Here is a 22,372-nt window from a genome sequence, read left to right as displayed (position 1 = left end):
GACTGACTAACTTTGGCTGTTGACATATAAGAAAGTTACAAACTGGTGATCATCGTTTCATTATTTAACTTCAATGTATAATAATGAATATCTTGTTTTTAATTAATTCTTCTCACAAGCTGGCAACCTAAAAGCTGTTCTCACTGTTTTAGCTGGTAAACAGGGCATTTATTCATCATTAATAAGACCATTAGTCTCAATTTGTGAACTTTTGTTAGAGTGACTTTCAGAAAGTGGAACCACATTATTTTAGCAAAAGTTAAATTTTGGGATGAAATAATTTCAAAGTATCAATGTATGAAAAAGTTGGTCTCAAATTAAGTTCATTCTGATCGTTATAGAACACAAACTCACTTATAAATACACAAAAATAGGAGATTTAAAGTCCCACGAATATATTTATGAAATATCAAGTTATAAAGCTATAACTAGGACTATCGTTTTTGAACTTAACATGCATCCAAAAAATAAAGGTCTACTATTTGAGTACATGAGCCACAAATTTATTTAGTTTAAATGAAATCTTAGTGATTAAAAGGGCAATTTTAGGCCACTCTTCTGAAACAGGAGAATTCTTTATTGATCAAATGGCCTTTGATTCATTGGTAATGATGGTAAAGGAAGATATGTATTTCTAAAACAAATTATAAGTTCCATGACACTTTACATAATATTTAACTTTATTTTCTATTATGAAATGTTAATCTAGCATTTTTATAGTTACTTGAATAACAATCAATGAATGCATTGTTATTATTACTGCATGTTACCACTAGTCAGTGAGTGCAGGACCAACAATCAGATAAAAAAAATCTTTTGTATGTCCTACAAACTGTATATTTGTAACCTTGTGTTATTCCCTTCAAGGTAAATATCAGAAGTCAATGACTCCAATACTTAAAGCCTTTATTCATTTAGAGAGTTTACACATTTCCTTAATAACCCAGTGATGTCCACTTCCCACTACAAATGTACACATTCAAGTTGTCCATGTTTCATTTTTAATATACTTATATATAAATACATACATTTGTATAAGTCATTCTTGATTTTGGCTTCAACCTGTGATTCGGCACAAACAAGCAAGCTGGTGGAGGCACAGAACTGATACAGGTGGGAGGAACAACCCATGAGATCGATATAAAGTCAGGACCAAAGAACAAAAATGAGACGACTATGTAACACTGTGCACAATCTTGATTTCACCCCTTAATGTTACAGCCTCTGATATAACCATAAAACTAGGAGCAACTAATTATAACTGTACCTGTGTTATCCGTGAATAAATTACCGTGTGGGCTGCGGTATTCATTCCTCACATTACAAGGAAAACGAGCCTTTACATGTTGGGCTTCAGACAGTTCCAGTATTCAACATGAAAATAACATCTGAGTTAAACACTTTGAGACATGTTGACAGAGGCTGCCTTTTCTCTTTAATTAACAGCAGCGCTAACGGAATTCAAATAGTGTATTAAAGACTGAAGGGAAAGGACTGAAAATAGACTAGATTAGATGATCACAATAAGTAATCTAGCGGATTACATGAATACAATAGACGAGAGAATCTTGCGTTGTGAATGTAATCTTTCAATATCAACACTGACAGTTTTGCAGCACGAAAAGGTGTGTAAGGCCAGTTTTAAATAGTTGTCAGCAGGTTGTACAGGATACAATCAGGGACCAAAGATAAGCTCATCATCACTACACAGCCAAGCTGAATGGCACAACGCTGCTGCTGCACTCAAGGGCACCGCTCATTCATATCAAGTTTAATCAACTATACATGTTTAAATGCTCTGTTTCAGACATTTGTCATGCTTGCCCCTGTTCTACGTCGCTCCTATAATGACAAACATAAACCTTTTTTTTTCCCCCATAAGACACGCTTTGGGTTAATATGTTATTATTACGAGCCGCCGGTATAAAAGGAGCAGTAACCTTAGAAGGTGACTCTTTAACGGTTGAGCCCTCTCTGGATAAAATAAGGCCTTAAATTAACCGGAGCAATCCAGTACTGTCATGCTGACCTCCACAGGCTATTCGGTCGCTTGAAGAAGATTGTACTCAGTCCACGCAATTACGGTTTAGAGGATGAACATTCGCTACTAGGCTCCGAGACAGTATCAGCAGATCAGTGACGAAGACAGTAATAAAAACTTGATATACACTGAAAAAAAAAAACAATATAAAAGAAGTGACTGCTGCTGGACTCATCTCAGAAGCAGAAGCTACAGTGGCGTCGAATGCAGCGGTAGAGTAAGAGTTTAAGGCAATACTGGTAAGCACCACACCACCATATCAGAGTCATATCTGGGGTAAAAAAAAAAAACAAAAATAAATCTGTCGGTTCAATAAACGAGGGCTGGAGATGGGTTTTCACTTGTCCTGCATTTTTTCCAGAATTGGCACAATCATGTCGAATTTCGGCCTCTTTGCTGGGTCTTCGTTCATGCATATCTTCATGAGCTTGCAAATGTGGGGGGAGATGCCAGGAGGGATGGTGGGCCTCAAACCCTCCAAGGAAACCTGAAGCACAGAACAGACCGGCATTACTGAATACGTAACACTAATAGGTAGTAATTAAGAGCCTGGCCAGCAAGCTATTAATAATAATATAATAAATAAATAACTGTCCAACCGACCTTCATGCCTATTTCCATGTTGGACAAGTCAGCGAACGGCACTTCTCTGGTCACCAACTCCCACAGCAGGATGGCGAAGCTCCACATGTCTGCTGAGCGACGGTTGATCTCCTCCGGCTTCTTCTGCAGAGCTGAGCCACACGAAGAGCAACAAGTGAACGTTATACAGTGAAATAAACTACATACACTGTGTCGCTCCACTTTCTAGGCGTCCACCAATCTGTATTTTTTTCCAATGTTGTTGCCGATATAGATTATTAACAGAAGAAACAGAAATATTTGGAAATGATTTACATTTGTAGCAAAAAGCAGAATATAGAATAAAACAAACTTAAGCACAAAACTTTGCCTTTGCTTATTTTAGTTTTATGTATGTTTAATTAAAGACAGCATTTCAAAATGTATCCTTCAGTGTTGATTGGCTATTATTCATTACGTGTAACCAGTGAGATAATGTTGTGGGCAGGACACTGATGATAGAGAATCAACTGTCTGAGAGCCAAAATAGCTCATTTTTAAGATTAGTTTCTTTTATTAGAAAAAAACAATACTAACAATTGAAAAAAAAAAAGCTGAATATTGGATCCGATCATCATTCTGGTTGATAAATAGCTGTTCTATACTACTTTCTGCTAAAAATGCAGTAAATACGCAAGTTTTAAGACTATTCAACATCTATAATTGAACACAGTTGTGTACATGTGCTTTATTATTTAAATATATATTTAGCTTCAGCCTGAACTTTTTTTTTTTTGTACAAAATTTCTAAAACTAATAACGTCTGAACACAGATTGCTTTTAGTTGAGCAGCTCTTTTATGGAGGAACTGAACCACTGTGGAGGACTTGAGAGCACACACCAGTGATTTTGCAGATTGCAAAACCTTTCCTAAAGCCAGCGCTGGGTTTGTTTGTTCCAGGCTATGGTGGAAACATGGCAGCACAACATGGCAGGCTCTGTGGAATAAGGCCCGCTCCCTAAGTATAGTTATTATAAAAAACTCATTCTAGGCGAACGAAACCATAATGAGTCTTATTTTTAGGTGATTGCACACCAATGAAAGCATCATTTGAATAATTACGTTTATTCCTGATAGTAAAGCGCCCTAAATCCTACACACTGGTCCTTTAAAGCAGTTTATGCGGGTCAACCAGAAGTCACACACTTACTTAGGTCCTAAATCTTAAAGCCTCGTCATGATGAAATGATTACATTACATTTCACGGCTACTGTGGTAAACTAAGAGTCTCTTAGTTCTTCATGAAGCGCTCTAAGAAGTGCTTGATAACCATAACACCCACAGAAGAGTCCTGTGGGCTTTTCGTCTCTGATCTCGCAGCTATATTGTGTACGTTGCTATGGAAACTGAGTCTCGGGGATGGAGATAAAGTGAAGATCTTTGATATGCTGTAGTTCACATCACAAACACGGAGAGCAGGTTACAGACAAAGGGGGCAACAGAAATTGAAAATTTAGGTCAATTTTCTTTGCAAACCAAATTATCAAATGCAACGCTCTCAACCCACTGTATATACACAGTATGGATACTGTTTCTATGGTAACCGGTGGTGACAAAGCTCCTGTATACCATGCTCCACTCATTGTTCTGTAAACCTTCTCTGTGGACTGATGCTACTGTTTGAATCGCTGTTGCAGAAGCTCCCTGGTTACTTTCTCATTCTTTAATCAGTTTATCTTTCCAGCTTGCTTGGTTTTCAGTGTATCTCAAGAGAAAATCGGCCGTAGATTACATTTGGCTCAGAGACAGTCTGGAGTTCCCCCCCACATCCATCATTCACGCTCGAGCTTGTGTGGCTTCAGCTGTCAGTTTAGATCTGTGCTGTATGAGTGATGCCTACCCTCGGGGGCTACCCATGCAGGCGAGTACATCCTGCCAGGACACTGGAAGGAGAACTTGACGTCTGCCATACTGATCCTCGCTGTCATGTCTTCATCTATCTGTAGAAACAAGAACACTGACTGAGATGTCACTTGAAAGTGTGGCGGACACCACTTCCTTTTGCAGCTTTTTTTAGGCAACACAGTTTCCTTTGGTAAGTCTGTCACTGTGCGAGACAATATGACAGATTTATGATTCTGCAAAGCTGCGATGAAGCCATAAGTTCTTCTTACCATTACGCTCTTGCTGTTGAGATAATGGCGAGGAATCATGGGTTCAAGTGTATGCAAGAAAGCCATTCCGCAAGCAATGTCCAGCGCAAACTTCACTGCCTGCGTCTGGTCCACCACAAAGTCTGACAGCAGGGAGAGGAACAAGTAATAACAGGTTCAAGCGGCTCTTTCTTTCACCGCATAACAGGATGACAGTGAAATTGCTGCTGTAGAAAAAGTGATGGCAACAAAAGGACAAATGCCTAAGTGCAATAAATCACAAAACGCCTGCAAATCACCAAAACCGGTGACAAGCATGGACCTTGTGACCAGAGTAGAAGTACTCACTGGTGCCTTCATGCAGCACGTTGTAGAGGGAGCCATAAGGCATCCAGTGTGTGATGATGATGGGGTGAGGGGCGGGAGGAGACTGACATGCTCCCAACATGGGTAGGACATTCGGGTGGGAAAATATCCTGGGATGAAGCCCAAGAGGGACAGACAGGGGGGGGAGAGAGACAGACAGACAGACAAAAGAAAGAGGCAAACCCACAGAGGATTTGACATAAACAGACGTCTTGTATGAGATGCAGCTTCCCTCAAAATAAATAACACACAGAGTTCGGTTCAACGCAATGCAAACAGACAAATGAAGGACAACGCAGCAAAAAAGGACAGAAGCTGCAGAAAAGTCCAAATCAAATAATAACCTTAGTTTGGGATATTCCTCATTGAAGTCTCTGCTTTTCCTCGTGGTCCAGTCACGAACTTTTAGCACCTTAACAACAATTTCATTTCCTTGCCAGCGCCCTTGCCACAACTATGGATGAGAAATAAAGAATAAGTGAAGTTCTGCATGAATATCAAACACAATAAAAACACAACAAGAATAAAAAAGTACCTCTCCAGACTGGTTCTCATTTATTTTAGCGAGAAAAGAAAGCTGTTTGTAGTCGACGCCTGCATGTTTGTTCAAAGTGCCATTGCCTAAAAAACACAAGATGGAAACAAACGTAAGTGACAAGTTAAAGCTCAGACAAAATCCCTGTTATGTATGTGAAATTTAGACCAACGAGCCGACAGCAAAGTGGTGGAAATTTCAAAAGCCGCAGTAGTTGGGAGTTGGGAGGCCAGCACGGAACATTTTTCCTTTTCGTGCAGCACTTTGACCAAAACCAACGGATGGAAACGGGTCAGCTAATAAACTGATTTATGTGGTGCTGGGACTCACGGGGTCGAGTCCTGGTGGTGCCTTTCCAGAATGTGTCCTTGAAGGGAATTTTAGTCAAGTTCTGTCCCAGTTTTTCAGCCTTTTCTGGTGGTGGAGAAAAAAGGAAAACAGAAATGAAGATGTATGATTGATCCTGAAATCTATTTAAAACTGGGGGAAAAATTGAGTTGTGACGGGCGGTTGGGATACCTCTGAGGAGTTCACGCAGGTGAGGTTTGGCTTTGTCCAGGGGAGTCTCCCCATATTTGTTACAGATGCTCACCTGAGCCCCATTAGTCACAAGGTCCTGAAAGAGGGAATGAGCTGTCAGCTAGATTTTAACCCTCTGAATGCCTAAACCTGCTGTTGACTTTGAAAAGCATGTTAACTTTTAGAAAGTTGCCATTTTTTTTGGCATTCCACTTTGGGGACAAGAATGGAAACAAATGTGTTATAAAATATCTACAGTACTTTTCCCCATCACCGCTAACATCTGTGACCACTTGAAATAATGTTGCTCATACTGACAAGGTGATTCCAAGTTTTTTTCAGTCCTTGTAAAATAATCCAAAAAATTCAACTGAAGTCTTTTAAAAATGATTTATAGTATCATAACTCAGTGATTCTGCACCAACAACATTTTTGAGCTCTCTCTACTTAGCCATGGCTGTGCTGTTCCCATGGCTAGAAGTAGAGAGAATTCAGAGGTGCAAGACTTTATATTGCAGTGAAAAATGAGTCCACAGTGAATGAAAGGAGCAAAAAAAAACACACACATAAACCACTTAGAGTTCAGAAGGTTAATAGAAATAAAACGGCCTCGTCTTAAGCACCACCAGGGGGCGCACTAACCTCGGCCACTTGGTCTTGGCCCCAGAAGCAGGCGTAATGCAGTGGTGTGTTCCCGTGTTCATTGGCTGCATTGGTGTCTGCTTTGCACTGGATCAGCTGAAAGCAAGAGAAACAAAGGATTATATGCAAAGCAAGGCTGGTCAGATCTTGTTTGGGCTGTATACAGAAGATGAGTCTTGTTGCTGCCAAGAAAAATGGTGGAAGGTTGTGTTGCCTGTGGACACATACCAGAGGCATTGAGACATGCCTAATATTAAACTCGAAAAACTGCCTGGCAGCTATTCTAAATCAGACATCCTGCAGCAGAAGCCTCACATTATGGCAACAGTACTCTGAGCAACACTGACAGATAAATTATTGTTATATTTCTTTAAAAACAAAAAACATTCATCAAACAGTTTACATTGTGTTGCTCTGTTTGACAAACCAGAGCTGCTTTACAAAACCTGCTACATGACATTTACAGCTATATGGCAAACTGCATGTTGCATGTCTGACAGTTATCCAGCTGATAATGGACATAAAGCCACAAAATATGTCTTCAAGAGAAACACAATGCAGTTTTATATGCTGCATCGGAGCTTGAGAGAAGAATATATGTACTGGCCACTTGCATTTCAGCTACTAATTGTGTATAAATTGTGCCTTTAAGTGATCAATTATTTAACTTGGTCCCAAATGGTTTGAGGAGAACACCAGCTTTCACAGAACACCAGCTTGTTTTGCCCTTAACGAGTGTAGCAGAAAGCAGGTCTTATCTGGTGGTGAAACAACAAGAACGGGCAAGACGTTTGTATTTATAATTGCTGTTCAGATGACATCACGTCAGGTTTCACAATATCCTGTGTTTATGAAGCAAACCTGCTGAGATACAGCATCGTTTTGACAACTGGGGAGTTGTTTTTGATCACGGCCTCAACTTTAATCACCAACATGAAGACTCTGCTTCGATCCTGCCATCTACAAATCAGAAAACATCCAACCAATGTTCCCTCAAAACACAGCGGAACAACTTATCCACACCCTTTTTTTTTCACTCACTTGGACTATTATTACTCACTATTCACTTGCCTTAACAACACAGCAATTGCCTGTTTTCAGTTGATTTCAAACACAGCAGGACGACTGTTTACGAATGCTCAACACAGGAAACACATTACTCCACTCCTGGGTCTATACTGGCGCTCCATTTGTAACCGAATTCATTTCTGTTTTAAATGTCTGCATGGTCTGGCTGTGCTTTGCATTTCTTTACTTTTAACCCTTTATTCTGCACTCAAACCACCTCAGATCACAATTGACTTGTTAAATATTGTCCAGTCCAGGCCTAAAACAAAGGGGGACCATGCTTTTATGGTTTTGTTGTCCCAACGTCGTGGAACAAGCTTCTCATTTGTATAATATTCTATTTTGTATTTCCTCATGTTTTATTATGGTGTTTATAAATGTTCTATTGTTTGTTTCTTTCTTGTAAAGCACCTTGTAACTGCACTTTTCAGAGACACTACAGAAATAAAATGTATTATTTTATTATTATGCGTTTGACACTTGTGCATGAGAGACGGTCTGTCGTCTGACTTCTCTCTCACCAGCTTCTGACACAGGTTCTCAGGTTTAATCTGACATATTCGCTGGGCTGCATTTCAGAATATAGGCCACAGATATTCAGCCATGCTCTAATGGCAGGGAGAAAGCAAATATTCTCACAGTCGTTTCTACTGTTGAGATACAGGAACACAAAAGGAACCAGGAAGGAACCTTTTCCAGCCTCACCGTGCCTTTGTGTTTACATGAACCTACCTTTCCCACAATGTCACGATGTCCGTGACTGGCAGCCAGGTGCAGAGGCGTGTCGTCTCCCCGGTTCATGACGTTGATGCGTGCTCCTCTCATGATGAGCATGTCCACCACACTGGAGCGACCCTCTCTGCAGGCCCAGTGCAGGGGGCTGAAGCCGTGGTCATCTCTGCAGTGATAGAGGAGCGTTAACATTCAGCACAGGTTTCACAAAAAAAATCCTTCAGCGCAGCAAAGGGTTTAACGGCAGGAAAAGCCGCTGAGTAAGACTTTAAGGGAGAAAACATGAAAGTTTTCCATGCAAACAGCTCTGTGGTGTGACTGGCACACGGCCAAGTGGTACAGACTGGGGCTGTTTTTGGGCGCATGTGTGTTTTACTTTGACGATCAAAATATCACTTTTCAAAAAACAACAGGCGCGCAGTCCAGAGCAAACTGGGTGGTCAACATAAAAATATATATCGTGTAATTAGCTGTTTTACACTGAATACAGACCATGAGCGACTTGAATTCATAAAACTTTAAAACACACTGAATTACCAGAACATTAGCTACGCCAAGCTGAAAGTTTCCAACCTCGTAATGCATTGAATCTTACATTCATGAAGGCTGTAACATGTTGATTTGACTGTCATGTTGGCAGTTAGTTATAGTGCTGCTCAAATACGCCACTTTACAGTGTTAAATGCTTTTAAAAAATATATAGCAGGGTTTTCCCGACAACACAGTTCAGAGAGAACGTTCCACACACAGTTAACGCATAAGCCTCTTACTTTTTGGACAGAAATCGCTGCCTTTTCCTGTTATTATTGGCAATTTGACAAGCAAAAATGTACAGTGAGCTTCAGTAAACAAAAAAAGGGGTAAAAATAGATCCATTTTTTTAAAATTACGATTCCTCTCTAGGGTTTTTCTTTGGCACTGCCTAAACCCTTATGTGGGGCGTTGAAAAATCCAGTGAGGCTCACCGAAATAGTAGAAACATCTGTCAGTGTAACATAAAAGAAGGAAGTGCACACTGCAGCCATCAACATGATCATAAAGCTAAGTCAATAAAACATAACTAAATTATTATTATTATATAAACTTATCTCCGCTAGTTCCACCCAGTAACCTGTCAACTTATCTAAAACTAAATCAGCATTTTTAGTCAATGCTGTAGTGTGAAGCTCAGCTGTGCGAGCGCATAAAGCGGAATTTGTCACTTCTGTCATCTAAAAAGGAAGTTGATGCAACTCAGAATGAAACACCGGCTAATGGACCTCATCATTCCTCCGTGTCACTGTGACACCGGCTGCGACACATGTAGGACAGCGGCCTCGATTACATGATAGAGTGTCTCCTTGGTGAAAAACAGATAAAGACTGATAGATTAAGACGTGGGCAGAGCTGCATGACAGAGAGTCAATCAGGAAAAGGCTGAAGAAAGTCCCACCCAGCAGTATTGCGCACACACACACACACACACACACACACACTCCAGCTGCTGTGTGCGACTGTCATGTTACGTTCCGTGGTCACATCCTCCTCTCTGATCAAGTTCACTCCCACTGCAGAGTCTCTCCACTCCCTCATCTGCTGTACATCACTGCACTGATGATATATTCTACTTTCCATGCTGCATGTGAGCCTCACTGTTTGCACCAAGACACTGCACAATCCTCCTGCTAATAAAGTTATGCACTTGTTCTGAAATTATGAGTAGGCAGACAGCATAATAATAGGATCTGAGAACTGAGGGAGTATTATGAATCTGCAGGAATTTGAGCCCCCCCTGCCCCCCACCACCACCACCACCAGCAGCATCAATTCACTGGCTTGTATTCACGCATCCTGCAGGGCTCGGCTCAAAACAGCATCAAGAGTCCCACAGAGACCCTCAGTCCCACAACACACATCTATCTGTGCGAACTGCTTCCTTCATACCAGATCTGCTCTGAGTGCAATTTCCTCTCAGACCAACAGGCCAAATCCTAAAAACTAATTAGCCCAACTTTATGGGAGAAAAACTCCCCACAGACTCACTCCTATGAGTTTATTAGCTTTCAGTGTGAAACCCTAATCAGTCTGGGGGAGTAGGTGGAGTTCAGAAGCTAATGCTTGTAATCTTCAAAAGCAACACTGATCTGCTCTTTATGAACTTAAGAGTCAGTGTTTGTTCTTAATTTGAGCTGGAAGTCTTTAATCAAAAACTCGAGTCATCTCTGATTCCAGCTTCTCTAATGAGAGGATTTGTTGTTTTTCTCTGTTACATCATTTTTACAAGAAATCGGAGGATGTAACTTTGGACAATCAGCCAAGCGAATAACTGTGAAGTGGAAAAACTGATTGTCAAAATAATCTGCACATTATCGGATAAAGAAAACAATCATCAGCTGAAGCTCTGCAAATATCAACTCACTCAGCCAGAAAATCCCCAATGCCTTCAAATTAAGAAACAAAATTCACAGCTACTATAAAGCCATAAAATCAATAAATAGGCTTATAAAGCGTGTTTTTTCCCCCAGCAATTTTGTTTCCATCAGCAATTGTCCAACTTTAATGGATATAATAAAATAATCACCAGACACAGTGTATAATCCATTTCACTTGGAACAGAAAATGAAAACCTAAATTATACTCGTGCATTTAGAAAATAACATGCTGGCGAACTGGCACAAAAGACTGATTTATTTTGGATTCAATAACAACAACAAACAAGCTTACAGGTATTATCTGAGGATTTTTACATCTTCTATTAAACTTTGGATTTGTTTGTCTAATTTTTTCCTCTTGTGTGAATCTATCTTGAGAAATGACTCTAACTTTTTTTTTTTTTTTTTTACCACCACAACACACATTGCAAATTACTTTTGCAGAGCTTGTAAAAGATCACTCAGCCCTAACGGGTAATTATTTGATGGTTATTGCTTAATAACAAAGAAAAAAAGGTTCCAATCCACATAAAACTGCTGAAATGGACTTTTGTGGTCACATGCAGCGAGGTTCAGCCCTCTGGTGTCTCCGTGTATTTCTATTCCAGGGGCACTTTATACAGGATGGATTTTCCCTTTAAGCTAACTTCATCCACCAAACCCAGGGGCACTTGAGTGCCAGGGTTTTCTCCTGCTCCCCCCCTTCTCCACACTGACTGTGGTCATTTATTTCAGGCACTTCCACCTGCCAGCAGAGCTCAGTTTGGCAGACTGGGGAGCCACAGGAAGAGCCCCTGTCTGCACTCTGTACGTCTGTGCATCGACATCCCCGCCAGGTCATATAACAGGCCTCAGCTAACGGAAAACACATCCACACAAACATCTATCAACTGAAAAGAAGCAGAATAAACAATGTCTGTACAGTTTAGAAACTACTTTTTTTTGCAGGATTTTGCAGAAGTAACGTAACTACTCCAAAAACCTTGTAGGACTTCTAGTACATGTGGAGAGCTACTACAGCCAGCAGGGATTCACACTGTGTCTGTGGGTAATATCATCATCTGAATAATGTGGACATTACTTCATCATTATAGTTGTGATAATGGCATTAAAGCTACGAATGTAAGCCTTGTTAGAATGCCTGTACACTTGAATAACAGCCTGACAATAGCAGCAGATGGGATTGATGTAGGACTGCAACTAACAAGTATTTTCATTATTTTCTCAGTTAATTATTTGATCTATGAAACCGTGACAATGTGTGTGAATGATCAAGGTGATTTAAAATGGTTTGTCCAACCAATTCCAAAACATTTAATGCCCTATATTGCTAGACGATAGCCTTTTTCAGACATGGGGATATGCAACATTTCTGGCTTTGTGAAGCTGTTAAAGTGACAGCATCAGACATGGGTCATTTTTTGGTTAATAGTTCACATGGCTTCATGGCAGAGATGGAGAGAGAGAAAGTAAAGTTTGCCATATGCACGAGAGTGGACTGGATATAAAGTGGCATATCCAGTGATCATGTGCATGTCTATCTGTTAAGTTCAGACTTTTGTGTTTAAAGTGGTACTAAACTGTTACCAGATCTGTTTTGCTAAGACTGCCGTCACCACTGTTACAGAAAAGTGTCCAAAGTGCTCATTCAGACATGAAGCCAATCTGTTCAGATGCCATCAGATTAACAACAGGAATGCATGTCTAAAACGGGCAGAGTAAAGACAGACTGGTCTAACTGTTAGCAGTCTGAACCATCAGCTTGTAAACTACTTTAATGATGAATCAATTATCAAAGTAGTAGCCAAGTAATCTTCTGTTGATTAGATAGTTGCAGCTTTAAACTGAGCCCAAGTTGGTCCAAACAGCACCGTGTCTCTGTCGATATAACTGAAGTTCTTCTTTTTCAAAACTTGCCTATCAAAAAATTCCTTATCAGTGCAAACAGTAATAATTCAGCAGCGTCAGACACGTATTAAACCTGATCATCTGTGTCGACTCATTCCTCTGAATCCATCACTACCTGCTTGAACAAGCCTCTGAACCTCAGTCTGCTTGCAACACACTCTCAGTGCTGCCCCGACTGAAGAGGTTAGAATCAGTATTCACCCAGTAAATCCACCTCCTTCCCAAACACGGAGCCTCAGCCTTAACAACACAACATACAATTACTGCCCATTACTGTCACTGACAATCACGAGTGCAGAGAAAGTGCTCGACTCAAACTATTATTCACACATGTACGGGGCTACTTTTAGATGCACAGTTTGAGGAGCTAAATAGAGACAACCATCAAAGCCACGATTACAACCTCATAGGCCAAAGAAAATACAAGAGCAGAGAAGTCAGCCGTCTATTTGACTCTAAACACAACACAACTGAGATATTGTGAGAAACAGCTGTCGCACACAGGGCCTAATCACCCTACACATTTGTAATAAACACTATTTTTTGACAATGAAGACAACAACAAACAATGACGACACTATCAGTTATCATGCAGCTTTTTTCTCCATTAAGTTGCTCCTTAAAATGTTGACAATAGTCAAGAAAGATGCACATCACAGTTTTTAAAGAGCAGGAAAACAGTCTAAAACCTAAAGATGTTAATATATTACAATGTAAGGCAAGGACAGATGGAACTATACACCGTTAAAATAAACTGTGATTACTTTTATAAACTTAATCATTTAGAAGTGAAACAATTCAATCGATTAATAGATCCTCAGACAATTTATCAGCAACTGTACTGATCACTGTTAATCATGTAAGTTCTTTCAATAATCAAAAAAGCCACATATGCTCTTATTTTTAACTTCTCAAATGCGAGGATTTGCTTCTTTTCTTTGTCATACGTGATAAACTGAATCTCTTTAGCTTGACATGTGGACAAAACAAACAATCTGAAGACATCGCCACGGGCTCTGGGAAAGTATAATTGACATTCTTCACTATTATATGATGTTTTACAGACAAGATTGAAGCTGCAACTATTTAAATTCATGTTGTGGTGAGTCTCCATGCAAATTATTACAACTGTGCACAAACAATCTGTGGCTACAAAACAAAGACACGAGAGAGAGGACCCCCAGTGAGAAACTTTTGATTATTCTTCAACCTCTTTTAATAGTTTGTTTAAAAAGAAAACAAGCTAATTAGGCTACAATTATTGTGATATTATTACTGTATAATGGCATCAGAAAGTAATTATTTTTTGCACCTTTCGCAGAGACAAATTAAAACACTCCCTTAATAATAACACGACTCGACGCCGTGCCTCGGTTATGCGTGATTTTAATATTGCATTCCTGCATTCAAATGACTTTTTTAATTACATTTCAGTGGCTATGATAGAGGTGATTTGTAATTACTGGACACCATTAACATCCTACTGACACTAAAAAACTGACTGAGGTCATTCTCTGGATTGTTCAACCACTTGCTGTGCAACTGACAAATATCATTGTCAATTATGTTTTTGAATAATCGATTAATTGCCTCAAAAAAAAAGGTAGAAGACAGAGAAATATGTTGATTATTGTTTCTTAACGGCCAAGACGATGCCCTCAAATGTCTGGTTTTGTTCACAACACAAAGATGTTTCATTTATTATCACCGAGGACTAAAGAAATGAGAAAATATTCATATTTAAAAGGACTGAATCAGAGAATTTTTACTTTCTTTTCTTAAAAAATTACTCAAACTAATGAACTGATTATCAAAATGGTTGCTGAATGATTTAATAGTTGTAATTAATAGATTAATTGCTGCCGCTCGAGACAAGACGGTTACATTATAATCAGCAACTTTAGAAAATAACCATCAGATTAACTGTTATTCAACTCCACAGAACATTTGGATTTAAACATCAAATAGCTTTAAAATTCAAAATTACACATTTTCCTTCGTGCTCATTTTCAACCAGAACTTGTGCCGACGTTACGCACGAACCAGTGAAGTGGCAGTGAAAGCATTTTGGAGAAGACCCAAGATGATGATTACGTTGCAACGATTTGGGCGAGCATGTTTTAAACTTTGCAATTAGGTCTTCTAAAACTCGGAGGAAGCATGGAGGGGAAATGAGTGGAGCTATCTAATACCGCTGGGAGACAAATACCGGAAACATATCAGTGGAGGAGGGGAAGATGATGTGCCCTGCTATGGCTTAACTGTGCATTCCTCTTTCGAAAAATTCACTATTTGGCCACACACACAAAGATAGTCTGTCTGCTCCAGTCCTGCCCACTACAACAATCTCCTCCCCCTCTCTTTTAGTTTTGGTAGGTGGTAGATGGGTCCCTTGAGGCCCCTGTGTTGCTCCTTGTAAGGAGATTCAGCATTCCACTACTACTCTTTGTCTGGGAGTTACATCAGTGTAAACACACTGTCATCGAGCAGCACAGATAATGTTACAGTGAGGATCTGACAGGCCGGAGTACAGAGAGGTTTACTAAGATACAGAAAAGGAAGGATTGGAGGTTCTGTAGGGGAAAAGAAAGCACAAGAAGAAATGTGTTTCACCCACTGAGGGGAGATATATCAACCGGAAAAGGGAACTTGACATGTAATCAGCTAATGGGCGAGTCACATGTGGGAATGCATGCGTCCACACTGGCTCAATGCAATCGCACAGGCTCACAAGACGAGGATAATAAAATGAATTAAAAGAAAATAAAGAAAAAAAAGCCTTGCAATTTCTGCACTAAAGCGAAACAAGGGAACAAAACTGCAACAAAAGAAGGATTTCTGCCATCTTTGGTGGTGCTATGTCTTCATCATCATATTTTAAAAGCTATTTTTGAAAATTATAATACGGTTATAAATGTATGATAAAGTTTTTATGTAGAGGTTTTTGTCTATAATGTTCTACATCCAGTTATGATCATATTTACGCCTCTCACTCAAAGACATGAATCATTTTCTCGTGTTAATTAAATATAAAATTAGACCATGGTGCATATTAACTGATCTTTTATATGTTCAACTTTGCAAAACTTTTGAAAGGAAATGAACACAAACAAAGGCTCTACTGATGGAACTTGACAACAACCTCTTTTGCAAATTAATCACTGTTTCTGTATAAACCTGGGTGTCAAAGTGCTCAATCTTTGTACCATAAATGCACTAAAACAGAGAGAAAAGACCCAGAGAGGGAGCAGGGCCAACATGTACAGCCTTCATAATTAAATGGATTAATTCATTCTTTCTTTGTTTTTTCTGAAAACAAATACCGGTAGTCTAATTCTAGGACAAAGGCAATAAAAAGACAAGACTCGTGGGTGGCCATCAGCACTGGACTGGCAGGCTCTGCCAAGTTTTTCTTTACAGTGTCAGCTGAGGACAAAAGACAAAGCAGCTAGGAACTGTTGACTGTAACCATCACATAGTAATTTCTGCACACTAGACGTGTTAATTAAGAGTTACAGAAGCCTGAAGTATTTTCAGAACCAAAACCTTGCATTAATACATTCCCAAAGTTATGTCCAGAGCTCTTTTTTTATGTCTGTGGAGCCTGAATTTAATCACAGCAACAACTGTAAGCGTGACTAACTGTGCCATCACAGCATGCTTCCTGTCCAACATCACGCTTTTGAATTACTCCGCTGGCATTCTGGACATAAACATGCACCCACAAGGAAATGGGTTCAATCTCAGGCCACAATCTCACCGGGGACTGAAAAGGCGGGCTTTCAGCCTGCACCAGGACACGGGTTAAAGAATGCAGAATTTAAAGTAAGCAATGACACTGCATATTTCTTTCAGATCCATGTTATCTGGCATCACAAATTCATGTTGTGGCAAGTCTCGTGCAAATAAGTACAACTGTGCAAAGGAAACTTTGGTCGAAAAGTTCTGACGCAAGAAAAAGAATCTTAAGAGAATGTAAAAACAAAAACTTTTGATTGTTCTTCATCCTGTCTGAACAATTTGTATAGAAAGAAAACAATCTAATTAGGCCACAATTAGTGTGATATTATTACTGGATAAGTGCATCAGAAAGTGATTGTTTTTGAATGTTTGCTGAAACAAATTAAAAAACACCCTTAATAACAACAAGACTCTGCCATGCCTCGGGGCATGAGTAATTTTCATTTTGCATTCACGCGTTCAAAGTATTTAATTACATTTTAATGACTATGACAGTGTCGATTTGTAAGTTCTGGACACTATTAACATCTACTGACACTGGAAAATAAACCGTGGCTCACCCTTGATTGAGGTCATTCTCTGTGTTGTCCAACCATAAGCGGACTGCCACTGCGTTGCCTTCACGACACTGCGTGAAGATATCGTCCATTGTTCCTGATGTGTTCTTCTTCTCTTAAGGTGTAGAACTAAACTGGGACAGACGAGAGAGGCGACCCGAGGGGTTGAGGCGAGTCCTGCCCAGCATCAGTCCCTCATCTGGGACACCGAGGGACACAATCACAGAGACTCAGTGGCTCTCACACAAACCTGAAAAGTAAAGGGACAAACACAGTGAAGATGCTTTGCTGGAATGCTTTTCTATCAGTCCAGCTCTGTTCTAACCAGTATTTTATCCTGTTGTACAAACCTAAGAACAACACAGCCACAAAGCAAGGAACAGCTCGTGCTGAGTAATCCTATCCACCTTAGTAATATTGGGTGGGCGTTCAGTTTACGGCAGTGTGACTCACAAAACGTGGCTGTTACTGGCACCCGACACACAACAGGGTAGATATGGGTTTTCATTCAGGGTCATGGTGGATTTATACTTATCTCTGTTGAGTGACGTAAACTGTATCTGCAGCTGTTTTGATATTTGATCAGTTGCTAAAGTCAGTTATCACATGTAAAACATTTCCTGGTTCCATCTTTAAATTCATTGGATTTAATGCTTCTCTTAAGCGATGAAAATTGAAAACATTTTGGTTTTGGAGCATTGCTCTGTCAAAACAAGCAATTTAAAGATGAGATCTCAAGCTTTTGTAGAGTCTGAGCAAACCTTTAGCCATGAAAAAAACAATAAAATGAAAAAATGATGGTAATAACGATGATATTTGCTGCCTAACTTTGATTATCAAACTGTAAAACTGCTCATTCTTTGACACAACAGATACTGATTAGGAGCAGACGATGTGAATGACTTCATATTTGCACAGTCTAAGCTATGTTGAAATTATTTGTTGGCTTTATAAAAGGATTAAATGCAAGATATTAACAAAGACAGGAGATTGAAACATGGTGAACACATGTGATGTTACAAAGAACTGAGATCAGCTTTGACTGATTACAAACACAATCAGTGAAGGAATAACTCACATTTTGAATGAGATAAGCACTAAACTGCACTTTAACTAAACACACCATTAATCCAGGAGCATAACAGAACCAGACAGTGTAGTTGCTTGTGGTTTCGTGGAGTTTATCCCTGCCTTTAGTTAATAAAACACTGGTGTGACAGTAATGAATCTACTGTTAACAAGTCACTGCCCTCACAGCAGCCTGACTAGCTGCTCTGCTATAAAGCTAACACCGGGGGGGAAAGAGCTCATTTAAGTTTGCTGGCTGTTCCTTCAGCTCCTGGCAGCAGCACCGGGTACTTTCATTACATTAGCAAAAACAGAAAAGACTCGGTTATCTGTTCATACACACCCACATCCTTTAGTTAACACCAGGAGACGAGAGCAGGATTTTTGCTAACAAGCTAACCAACTGTCCAGACGCCGCGAGCTGCCTCCGTTTCTCTCATTTGACAAACTGGGTGATTTCTGTCATTATTTTTGCAGTTGAAGCGACTCAAACTGAGGCAGAATCAGCCTCCGTGGAGACAAACCTACCTGAAATATTCGCCTGTTGCGGTGCGGAGGAGTTAAAGACAGAGCAGAAGTGTGTTTCCTCCGGTGGACGGAGAGCTGCGGGACGTCCACACCCTCAGCGCCGCCGTGCTACGTGCTAACGTTGACCGGACGGACAGAGCGCCGCCCCCGCCCCCGCCCCCTACAGGCCGCACCCGGAACTGCAACAGGCCAAAAAAGCAAATATTCACAGCCTCGGGTCATGTTTTTAAGATAAGATCAAAGTTTATTCATCCTGAAGGAAATTATTGTGCCAGATATTGGTCAGAAAAAAACGAAATGAGATAATATGAGAAATGCACTGCCTGAACACGAGAAAAGCAAACAGACAGACGTATGAAACAATACTGGAATGAAAGAAGTAAACAAAAACAAGACGAGAATACAGTAAACAGTAATGCTGGCAGTTATACTGAGGTAAGAGGTAATAGGACACAAGATAATGAAATATTGCACCCGAAAAATTAGATAAAAATGAAATATTGCATGTTACACTGATGATTTTGTACATGAAAGTGAAATATTGTCGATATAATCAAAATGTTGCAAAAGAAAATGTTACACGTGAAACTAAAATAATGCACCCAAGATATGAAAAAAAATATATATTGCACATTAAATTCTACACATGATATGGAAACTGAACCTCCAGAAACTACTGAGAAAAGTAATATTGCAAACGATTTTTAGCTGTCATTCCTGCAGAAAGAACAGGAGCTAAACATCTTGATGGCCACTGATAGAAAATACATACATGCTCAAATGACTGGATCATGCTGAGGGTTGTCTTTGCTGAACTTAAAATATCCAGTTTTATTCACTGTGGACCTGCAACATGGAATAACACTCTAAAGCTTGACTCATTTTTAACCTTTGCACAGTTCAGGTTTTTAATTTCATCCCATTTAACTTCCAGCTGCTCTTGTTTAAGTTTGTTTAAATGCACTAATTAGTGTTTTTATTTTACAAACTGTGCCTTTTAATATTTTATTGTTATCAGAGTTTATTTGTGTGCCGACATCTTTTATTCTCTCACTCGGCTGCATTGTAAATGAGGCCTTCATACCTTAATGTACTCTGTGCTTAAATAAAGATTTAATGAATCAATGAATATATAATCATAGTTTGGAGTATAGGCCTGGACCACTACAGAAAGAGGAAACATATGTAATCATGTTGTCCTTCCCTTTAAATTATCACAACAAGCTACAATCATTTCCTTTAAATTAGAATAGAATAGATTTTTTTTGGAAAGGGACAATGGAGTTAAAAATAGTTTCAACACAGATCATGAAAACTGATGTGCTACACGGAGAGTTTATAACTATTGCTAATTTTCTTCTCTTGTGCCTGGTTTGGTTTAGAAGATAATCCTTTATTAATCCCACAGCAGGGACATTTGCAGTGTTGCAACAGTAAAGAGGATAGGGCAAAAAACATCTGAAAAAAGTAAACTTAAACAAGAAATATTCTTAAGTACACAATGTAATAATACACAGGATAACAACAGGTGAAGCAGGCAGTGGTTGCACATGGTGCACACAGGAAACGTTGGTATTGCACAGGGATTTTTTTTCTTCTAAATGCAGAAGACAATGGCAATGCAAGTATGAATGCACTGATTAACATCAGAGTTCAGTTTTTTCTACATGTGGTTTTATGGGTGTGGTGATGGTTGTGAAACAGAAGGAAGGAAGGACCTGCAGTATCTCTCCTTCACTCTGTATGATTTAGATACACAACTTTCATTCTTTTAAAAACACATTACATGACAGAAATTGAACTACAACAGTATACTCATAACAAAATACATTAGTGGTCATGCAAAGGAAAAAAAATACAACTTGCTAAAAATGGCTACAGTGATTTTTTAAAAAAGTTTTTCTGCTGGAAAAACACAAAAACTGCTCAATACCACAGTATCACAGGAAGAGTTTTATCAAGTATCTAGTTAAGCAGAATACCTACATTTTTATACTTAAAACAAAGTTTGTTCAGGAGCTTAGATTTGCCCAGTTTCATGTATTTTTCATTAATTCTCTTGGCTGTATGTGACCAGAATAGAGCTAATTTCCAAAGGCAGTGCATATTAGTTACAGGTCCAGTTTCATAAGGATGTTTTAAAAAGGCAAAAGGGAAAATCCACCTTAAAGCATTACACAGCTCATGTCTTATTATAGCGTTCTGGCCCTTGATGTAATATGAGGTTTGTTATTTTGACTTGTAAAATGAATATGTGCAAACATAAAAAACAGCCTCCTCAGGCTGGAAATCATTTTTACAAGTTGTGAGGTTTAAATTTAGGTTTATTTGTCATTTCAGTCATAAAATATCAGCTTATATAGAGTTTTATGAGGGACAAAGTGTTGGATAAAACATGAAAGTGGAAAAACAAAAAGCATATGTATGAAGAGAGGGAAGAATATTTAATTATTCTTATTTTATTAATTGTCCTTTAAACAATATTTAAAGTAATATCAAATCAAAATAATTTTGTATATTATTTTATTTATATTAACATTTTAAAAAATAAATAATAATGGTCTGTTAGTTTGTTTTTATGGCTTCGAGCAACATTACAAAAAAACATCATATCCCAGACGTCTCTGGGGTACTTACGTCATTCACATGCGCCAGTAGTTCTGTTTTGCTGCCTGGACGCGCATGACACAAACCAACGTGGCTTTTACTTACAGCAAATACACTCTATACCTACTAATTGTAGTTACATGTTAATAAAATAAAACACTTTATTTCAAACATCAACGAAAAAAACGTTTGACGAGTGAATCAACGCGTTTTTCTGCCTCAGATACGAACTGGTGAGTGTTTGAATTAGCAGTTAGCTCTTTTCTAGAGAAGCAGTGAGCCTGTCAGGGCTTTCTCTTCTTCAGCAGGAGTTTATATAGATGTATGTGTGTGTTTTTTTCTGACAGTACTCGAGGAAACATGTTCATTGAGGATGAAGACTGGAGTGACGAACAAGACGCTCAAATTCTGAGTAAAACTGTCCTCAAAAACACCCAGAAGGCGACCAGCAGCACAAATGTCAAGGTACAGGAGTTTTATTATTCTCCAGAGCAAATCTGGCATTATAACAGCAAGTAAAAGCTCATTTTCAGAGTGTGATGCTGTATGAATAGTGGCTTTTTCTGCTTATCTTAATGCAATTGTTCTGTGTTACACAATGCAGCAGTAAAACTAGTTGTTTAATCTGATTTTACTTCCCTGATCAGCCCAAGGTTGTCGGTAAAAAGAGCCTCCTGCGGACGCTGCAGACGCTGGGATCGGTACCAGAGTATAAGAGGGACAGCCATCAGCAGGACAGCGACAGTGAGACAGAAGCAGCTCCATCACACGGCAAGAAGAAGAAGAAGAGGAGGAGGAAGAGAAAACAGGCAGAGAAATCAGAGGAGCAGCAAGAAAACGGAGACGTAGGTGAGACTGTCGAAAAACCTGAACCAAAAAAGAGGAAGAAAGACAACAAATTTGGTGAGTAATTAGGCTAACAGGTGCAGTTTGC

The 22,372-nt window shown here is 39.3% G+C and overlaps 2 protein-coding genes across 2 annotated transcripts in view; one reads left to right on the top strand and one right to left on the bottom strand.

The window, feature by feature from the left end:
- Positions 1 to 889: 889 nt before the first annotated feature.
- Positions 890 to 18,917, bottom strand: LOC103356721 (integrin-linked protein kinase). Its single transcript, XM_008280973.1, has 13 exons — positions 18,832 to 18,917; positions 17,239 to 17,485; positions 8,619 to 8,784; positions 6,819 to 6,914; positions 6,177 to 6,273; positions 5,988 to 6,071; positions 5,658 to 5,743; positions 5,467 to 5,576; positions 5,105 to 5,232; positions 4,778 to 4,899; positions 4,504 to 4,603; positions 2,645 to 2,775; positions 890 to 2,528 (listed from the first exon to the last, which is right to left on the bottom strand). The coding sequence occupies exons 2-13, from the start codon at positions 17,325 to 17,327 to the stop codon at positions 2,379 to 2,381; spliced, it is 1,359 nt and encodes a 452-aa protein (XP_008279195.1). The 5' UTR covers positions 17,328 to 17,485; positions 18,832 to 18,917; the 3' UTR covers positions 890 to 2,378.
- Positions 18,918 to 21,487: 2,570 nt separating this feature from the next.
- The window catches only part of rrp8 (ribosomal RNA processing 8), a 4,627-nt gene continuing 3,742 nt past the window's right edge, over positions 21,488 to 22,372 (top strand). The window contains exons 1-3 of the mRNA XM_008280980.1: positions 21,488 to 21,671; positions 21,786 to 21,903; positions 22,086 to 22,341. Coding sequence (XP_008279202.1) covers positions 21,799 to 21,903; positions 22,086 to 22,341 — 361 coding nt within the window. The 5' untranslated portion in view covers positions 21,488 to 21,671; positions 21,786 to 21,798. The remainder of the gene's footprint in view (positions 21,672 to 21,785; positions 21,904 to 22,085; positions 22,342 to 22,372) is intronic.

This window comes from Stegastes partitus, unplaced genomic scaffold (assembly GCF_000690725.1).
Source record: "Stegastes partitus isolate 25-593 unplaced genomic scaffold, Stegastes_partitus-1.0.2 Scaffold216, whole genome shotgun sequence".
Classification (NCBI taxonomy): Eukaryota; Metazoa; Chordata; class Actinopteri; family Pomacentridae; genus Stegastes; species Stegastes partitus.
Note: the sequence above shows the minus strand (reverse complement) of the source record. Positions and strands in the feature narration are given on the sequence as shown.